At 58.6% G+C, this 7,706-nt stretch overlaps 1 protein-coding gene across 1 annotated transcript; it reads left to right on the forward strand.

The window, feature by feature from the left end:
* The first annotated feature begins 3,199 nt into the window (after nt 1-3,199).
* LOC281806 (glutathione S-transferase pi 1) lies at nt 3,200-6,071 on the forward strand. Its single transcript, NM_177516.1, is given in 8 exon segments — nt 3,200-3,272; nt 3,472-3,507; nt 3,782-3,888; nt 4,012-4,099; nt 4,635-4,738; nt 5,527-5,634; nt 5,800-5,947; nt 5,949-6,071. Coding segments are annotated over 8 exon segments (633 nt in total). The 5' UTR covers nt 3,200-3,271; the 3' UTR covers nt 5,990-6,071.
* Nucleotides 6,072-7,706: the final 1,635 nt, after the last annotated feature.

Raw genomic sequence — 7,706 nt, forward strand, 5'->3', positions numbered from 1 at the left:
CCCTCCGGCCTGACCCCTGGACACACCCCTCCTACCCTCACTCAATATAAGGAGCAAGCTCAGCACCACTGCCCCCACAACGTGCCAGAGAGCAAGGGGAACTGTGGTTTGCTCTGTTCTCCATCTCCCTTGCTGTTACCCGGAAATAAAACTGCAAGTATTAGTCGCTCAGTCGTGTCAGACTCTTTGGGATCCCACGGACTGTAGCCCACCAGGTTCCTCTGTCTGTGCAATTCTCCAGGCAAGAACACTGGAGTGGGTTGCCATTTCCTCCTCCAGGGGACCTTCCTGACCCAGGGATTGAACCTGGGTAGAGGCCCCAATAAAGCCCTGCCTGAAAAAATAAAACGAACCCTGGAGATCTCTTAAGATCCACATGGCACAGGGAAGGAGACTAGGGGTAGACAAACGCTCCTGTATACCCAGGGGCAATCAGGGAGATTGAGTTAAGTCTACTCAGAACCGTGGGAAAGGGACAGAGTCTGGGGCTGGGGCCACAGCAGGACAGGTTGGGGCGGGGAACACCAGCCAGGGTCACCCCCCAACCTCGTCCACCTCAACCCCCCACTTCAATTGCCCAGACCTAGGAGGGGAAGGGGGCGACAGAGGATGAGACGGTTGGATGGCATCACCGACTCAATGGACATGAGTTTGAGCAAGTTCCGGGAGATGGTGATGGACAGGGAAGCCTGGCGTGCGGCAGTCCACAGGGCCGCAGAGAGTCGGACACGACTGAGCAACTGAACAGCAGCAAGCACCCTGCCTGTACAGGAAGACTGAGGTCTGGCTGTCCCTCTCAGGCCCTCGAGACCCCAGAGGAGGGGGCCTCTGCGGTGCCTGGTGAGATTCTAGTCCTGATCATTGTGCGTGGGGGTGTGCAGGTGTGTTTGAGTGTGATGTGTGTGAAAGGGTTGTGCGGGTGTGGCTGTGTCTTTGCAGGTGGGGGCGTGTGGTCCTCATCAGGGCTGTGGAAAATGCTGCAAAGGGAGAGTGTAGCAGGAAGGGAAATGGACAGGAAGTTTGTTTTTGATATAAAATTGCAACTGTTTATGTTTTTCTTTGCTCTTTGTAGCTCATTGAATACTGCATGTAAAGAACCGGGGGAGGCAAATTTCAGGTGACTTTTAGCTCAGGTCAAATAAGCAAAGGGAGCTCTTCTGGAAGAAAAAGAAGAAAAAGAGTTTTGCGCCTTAAGGGATGAAGACGGTATTGGTGGGACCTGAGGGAAGAGGGTCGTGAGTAGAGAAGGAGCAGAGACTCTAAGTGCTGGCCCCTGGCGGGTGGGAACCTGGAGCGTGTGCAAAGGCCCAAGGACTGTGCTGATGGCTTGGCCCAGCCCTTCCGGGGGCCAGAACTGACTGCCTCAGAGCAGTGCCTGTCCTTGCCTGTACCTCCTCTGCCTGGGCCAGTGGTGATGTATAAGGAAATGATTGTTTCATTATCCACTTAGAAAGTTACATACTGACGATATTGTTCAAGCTTTGCATGGCCTCTGAAGAATCCCTGCTGGGGTGGGGCAGGGTCGGGGTGCAGGAGATGTCAAGGGGGTCAGGAGAGGCGCACTGGTCCTTAGGCAGGAATGTGGTTCTCCTGACTCCTGTCTGGGTTTTCTTTCTGCCTCTGCCCCGACCGCCACCCCAATCCCACAAACACCTGGACTCACCAGGTCCAGCACGATGTTGGATGTCCTCCCAGTGGCTGCCTCTCCTCCTGGGTCCCCCTCTCCATCTCCCATAAGGCTTCCTTCCCCACACAGTCACCAAGTCCAGAAGCTTCCACCTGGATGTGCTTGGAGAACTTGCCCAGGACCCAACCCAAGGTGTCCTGCCTGGGGCTTGGCTCCTCTGCATCAGGCCAGCTCTAGGGGAGGGGTCCTTATGAAATACCACCTGGACACCCCTCTCTGAAGCTTTCTCCATCACTGCCAAAAGGGAGACCCAGAGTAGTGCCTGAACAACTTGGAAAGGGGCTCCCAGGTGGACGGTTGGGGTTAAATAGCTTGGATGCTTGTCCTGGAATCCTTTAAAATCGCTCTCAATCCTGATGGAACTGAAGGACGCTGATTAGCTGGGTGTTATTGTGCCAGAAACACCTAACCTTGTTAGTGGCACGTTTGAAAAGGGAAGATCAGACCGTAAAGAATGTGCCTCCAGTGCAGGAGACCTGAGTTTGATCTCTAGGTCGGGAAGATCTCCTGGAGAAGGAAATAGCAATTCACTCCAGTACTCTTGCCTGGAGAATTCAATGCACCACAGAGCCTGGTGCGCCACAGTCCATGGGGTCACAAGGAGTCGGACAGGACCGAGCAACTAACACACACACACACACACACACACACACACACACACACGGTGTCCCGTTGTCTGCGATTTACAAAACCATTTCGTTCTCCGGTCGCGTTTTTACAGTTAAGTGCTTGTCACAAGTGGTGCTTGCTTCCACTTACGAGAGTAAGACAGGTTCCCTCTGCAGGCATATCTGAGCTGAAGTGAGAATTAATTTGTGTGTGTGCTCAGTCGCTTCAGTCTTTTCCAACTCTGTGACCCCATGGACTGCAGCCTGTCAGGCTCCTCTGTCCACAGGACTCTCCAGGCAAGAATACTGGAGTGGGTTGTCATGACCTCCTCCAAGGGATCTTCCCAACCCAGGGATGGAACCAGGGTCTCCTGCACTGGCAGGCAGGTTCTTTACCACTAGCACCACCTGGGAAGCCCAATTAATGTTTAAATTAATTAATTCAGATAAAAATGGTAAGGAAGGGGCAGCAGGGCACATGAGTCATACAAGAAACCCACGGTGGCCTCCAAACGGTCCACGGGTCTGAAAAGCCAATCTAGGGCGTGAGCTGGGTGTGCGCGCTTCGGTGTGTCTCCGTCTTTGTGTGCAGCATCTGCCTTTTGTCTGTGGAACAAGTGTCCACACGCAGGGGTTTGCGTGTCTGGGGTCTACGACCCCACTAGGGGTCGGACCGCGCGGACCCTCCGAGTTCCGGAAGCCCTCGGCCATCAGAGCCCGGCGGACGTTCAGCAATCGGTCCCGGCGAGCTGCGGGCCCCCAGGGGATGGAGATTAAGCGGTGGGGCGGGGGGCGGCGGCGCAGCGGCTCGTGGCCAGAGCCGTGACTCAGCACGGGGGGCGGGCCGGCCAGCCGAGCCGCGCCTGGCGGGGAGAGGCGGGGCGGGGCGCGCCCACCGCTATAAGGCTCAGGCCGCCGCCGAGCGCGCTGGAACTTTGCTGCCGCCGCCACCTTTACCGACTTCCCCGACTCCAGGAGTGAGTTCCCCGTTGCCTGGGGCTCCCAGGGATTCCGAGGGGGGCGCCCAGGGTGTTTGGGGGGGCAGGTGGGGCTCTCGAGGGGGCGGGCTAGAGCGCCCAGAGCCGGGGATGGGACCCCCGGGGAGGACGGGCCGGTGTCGTCTCCCCCGGAACAGGCCTCTCCCGCCGCTAACTGGCTTCTTTGTGCATCCTGCAGTGCCTCCCTACACCATCGTCTACTTCCCGGTTCAAGGTAGGGACCTGGGACGGTGGGGGTGGGGCGGGAGGGGAGCCAGAAGTTGAGGGCTGCAGCCCACACCCCCGTTTTTTTCCCCTGGCATCACGTGGCTACTAACTCGAGCCTCCTTCCTGGGCCCCGGAGCTGCCCGGGCTAGCGTACTTCTAGCCTCCCGGCCTTGGCCCGCCCCTCCGCCGTGTGCTGTGAGGTCTTCCGAGCAGTCCCCAGCCCCCTTGGCCCCTGCCCAGGGCACTGCCCACCCTCATTGCCCCGTCCTCCCCTCCCTCAGGGCGCTGCGAGGCCATGCGCATGCTGCTGGCCGACCAGGGCCAGAGCTGGAAGGAGGAGGTCGTAGCCATGCAGAGCTGGCTGCAGGGCCCACTCAAGGCCTCCTGCGTGAGTACTTCTGTCCCGTCCCCGGCTCAGGGGCTGGACCTTGTGGGGGCGGGTGGGGGGCGCAACACCGGGGTGAGGGGCAGCCGAGCTCAGCGTCTCTGACAGAGCTGTGCGTCCCCCCAGCTGTACGGGCAGCTCCCCAAGTTCCAGGACGGAGACCTCACGCTGTACCAGTCCAATGCCATCCTGCGGCACCTGGGCCGCACCCTCGGTGAGTCCTGGCACTGCAAGTGGCTCAGCCCAGGCTGGGGCGGCAGGCATCAGCCAGCCTTCCTGAGCACCTGCTGAGCCTCCTCCATGTCAATCAAATCGCCCAGCCACCCTGTGGAATGGAGGCGTGTGGAGGTTATCTAGGGCTTGCCTGGTAGCTCAGTTGGTAAAGAATCTACCTGCAATGCAGGAGACCCCGGTTCCATTCCTGGGTCAGGAAGATACCCTGGCGAAGGGATAGGCTACCCACTCTAGTATTCTTGGGCTTCCCTTGTGGCTCAGCTGGTAAAGAATCCACCTGCAGTGCTGGAGACCTGGGTTCGATCCCTGAGTTGGGAAGATCCCTGCCTTAGAGTGGGGCCACCTGCCCTGAATTCCGGGCGCGGACTCAGCCCCTTTCTTCCTGCGCATCCTCCTCCCTCCTGCCTGGCCCAGGGGCACGGGCAGCCACATGGCCTGGCTGCAGGGCGCTGGGGGGTCATGTTGCCGTGGCTTTCAGGCTCCCACTCATGCCCTCTGCTCTCCCGCCACCCCAGGGCTGTATGGGAAGGACCAGCAGGAGGCGGCCCTGGTGGACATGGTGAATGACGGTGTAGAGGACCTTCGCTGCAAATACGTCTCCCTCATTTACACCAACTACGTAAGCGCAGGCGTCGGGGTGGACACGGAGGACAAAGAAAGAAAGGGGCTTTTTCCTTCTCACCCTATACTGCCCCCCTCTTGTGGCTCTGGCTGATCCCCGCCTGGGGCTGCTTCTGGTTCTGGGTGGGGGGGTGGGAATCAAGAGCCACTGTAGACCAGACACACCTTTCTGCCTCCCTGCCTGGGGGAGGGACTGGTCAGGTAGCAGTGCACTGCAGAACGGTGCTAGGACAGGAGACGACCAGCCAGAGGTGGTTCCCTGATCCTCAGCCCGGGGAGGTCAGGAGGGCTTCCTGGAGCAGGTGCAGAAGGAGGAGCTTCTGGAAGGGATGCTGGTACTTTGGGATGCACGAAGTGTGCAGGCGCAGGGCACATCTGGGCACTTGGGAGCAGTTTCGCAGAGGCAGGGTGTGCCTCTGTGTGCGAGCAAATGAGAGTGTCAGGAGATGAATGGAGCTGGAGGGACAGCAGGCCCGCTCCTGAAGGCCTCGGCCAGCTGGCTTGGAGATGCGCTTTGGGGGGTCTAAGCAGGGCGGTGTCTGTGCGATCTGGAAAGATCCTGTGAGGCTTTTGCAAGGCTGGGGAGCGATCATGACAAGACTGGACAAGAGGAGACTCAGCCTCTGAAATGGACAGGATGTGGCAATAGCCTGGGGGGAGGTGAGGAGAGCAGGGCAGGGCTGGGCGAGTGGCCATCCTCTCATCCCCGGGGGCGGGGACGGGACGCGACGGGATGGCAGCATGCCAGGGCCAGGAGGATGATACCCAGCGGCCTCTCTCTGGCAGGAGGCAGGCAAGGAGGACTATGTGAAGGCGCTGCCCCAGCACCTGAAGCCTTTCGAGACCCTGCTGTCCCAGAACAAGGGTGGCCAGGCCTTCATCGTGGGCGACCAGGTGAGCTGGCCCCACCCCGCCCCTTCTGCACCCCGCTCTGTCCAGATGGCACAGCCGTGCAGAGACAGCACGGAAGTCATGGGTTCAGCAAAGCTGGGGACTGCCTTGGGCGCCCTGCCGCCCAACTCCCACACCCCCTGAGTCCCATCCTGCTCTGCCCTGCAGATCTCCTTTGCGGACTACAACCTGCTGGACCTGCTTCGGATTCACCAGGTCCTGGCCCCCAGCTGTCTGGACTCCTTCCCCCTGCTCTCAGCCTACGTGGCCCGTCTCAACTCCCGGCCCAAGCTCAAGGCCTTCCTGGCCTCCCCCGGAGCACATGAACCGGCCCATCAACGGCAATGGGAAACAGTGAGGGCTTGTGGCACTCTCTGCGCGAGGCAGGGGGCTGCCTGCTCTTCCCTTTCCCCAGGACCAATAAAACTTCCAAGAGAGAAGCAGTGAGCCTTGAGTTTTCTTGGCAGGGACCTCCCTGATCCTCTCGGGCTCTCAGGTTTGGGGAGGGCCGGGGCAACTGGCTGGGATGCTGCTGCTACGTTGCTTCAGTCGTGTCCAACTCTGTGCGACCCCACAGCCCATCAGGCTCCCCCGTCCCTGGGATTCTCCAGGCAAGAACACTGGAGTGGGTTGCCATTTCCTTCTTCAGTGCATGAAAGTGAAAGTGAAAGTGAAGTCGCTCAGTCGTGTCCAACTCTTAGCGACCCCATGGACTGCAGCCTACCAGGCTCCTCCGTCCATGGGATTTTCCAGGCAAGAGTACTGGAGTGGGGTGCCATTGCCTTCTCCGGGATACTTGGATCCTAAAACACAATCAGGCTTCCCTGGTGGCTCAAACAGGAAAGAATCTGCCTCATATGTGGGAGACCCAGGTTTGATCCCTGGGTAGGGATGATCCCCTGAAAGAGGGAATGGCAACCCACTCCACTATTCTTGCCTGGAGAATTCTATGGACAGAGGAGGCTGGTGAGCTACAGTCCCTGGGATTGAAAAGAGTCCTTGCGACTGAGCAGCTAACACTTTCGCTTTCAAAACATAATCGGTGTCTTCCTGAAGCCCTTGGGTTGGTCTGCGTTTACTGAACTCCAAAAACAAAGAGGGGAAAGAAAAAAAAAAAAAAACAGGAAGAGAAATTAACTATGGTCCCTGCCCTGAATGTCCACACAGTCTAGAGAGACAGGCTCACTTAAATAAACATGTTTTCTGATCTCAGCCAGCCACCTGCCGGAGGGCCCCTGTGCAGGACAGCAGGAGCTCAGGGGCCCTTGGCCGAGAGGAGGGATGTGGAGAGGAGCTGAGTGGCTCAGAGCAGCCCTGGCTGGGGCGGTGGGAGGGTCAGCCGTGTGCTCAGGTGGGGCTCTCCTTGCTTCCCCGTGCATCCCAGGCATGGGAGCAGCACAGTGATCCAGGTGGCTTGCCTGCTGCCTTCTCTTCCCATCCTTGTTAGCTGGGCAGAGAGAACAGCCCAGCCTGGGTGAGCTGGCTGTGGGGTGTCCACAGTGGGGAGGCATTGGGGTGCAAATAGCTTGGGGCTCTCGGGGCTCCCAGGAATGGCTGGAGGGAAGGGGCCATGGGCAGCCCCCTGTAGTTCAGCCTGGAGGATAAGACCCTTCTCTGGGAAGCCTTGCCCAGCATCAGAGCTTCCTGCTCAAAGTAGGAAATCTGACCTCTCAGGAAGTCTACCTCTCATTTCTTTTTTAAATTAATTTTTTTTTTTAAACCTTGGCTGTGCTGGATCTTCCGTGTGGCGCACGTTTTCTCAGGTTGCGGGCTCAGTTGCCCTGCAGCATGTGGGTTCTTAGTTCCCAGGCCGGGGATGGAACCCTCATCTCCTGTTTTGGAAGGTAGATTCTTAACCACTGGACCACCAGGAAGTCCCAGCTTCTCGTTTCTTATGAGAGGACTCATAACAGGTTGAGACATCCAGGAAATGTCACCTGAGGGCCCAGGGGGAGGCCTCTGTGTGGTGACTAAGGTGACCTGCCTGCATGCTGCAGGGATGGTGGTTTGACAGAGAAATACCTGCATGCACCCATCCCACACCCAGAGGCCCTACTTAGGGGCCATTAGTGGTA

This window comes from Bos taurus, chromosome 29 (genome assembly GCF_002263795.3).
Source record: "Bos taurus isolate L1 Dominette 01449 registration number 42190680 breed Hereford chromosome 29, ARS-UCD2.0, whole genome shotgun sequence".
Taxonomy (NCBI): Eukaryota; Metazoa; Chordata; class Mammalia; order Artiodactyla; family Bovidae; genus Bos; species Bos taurus.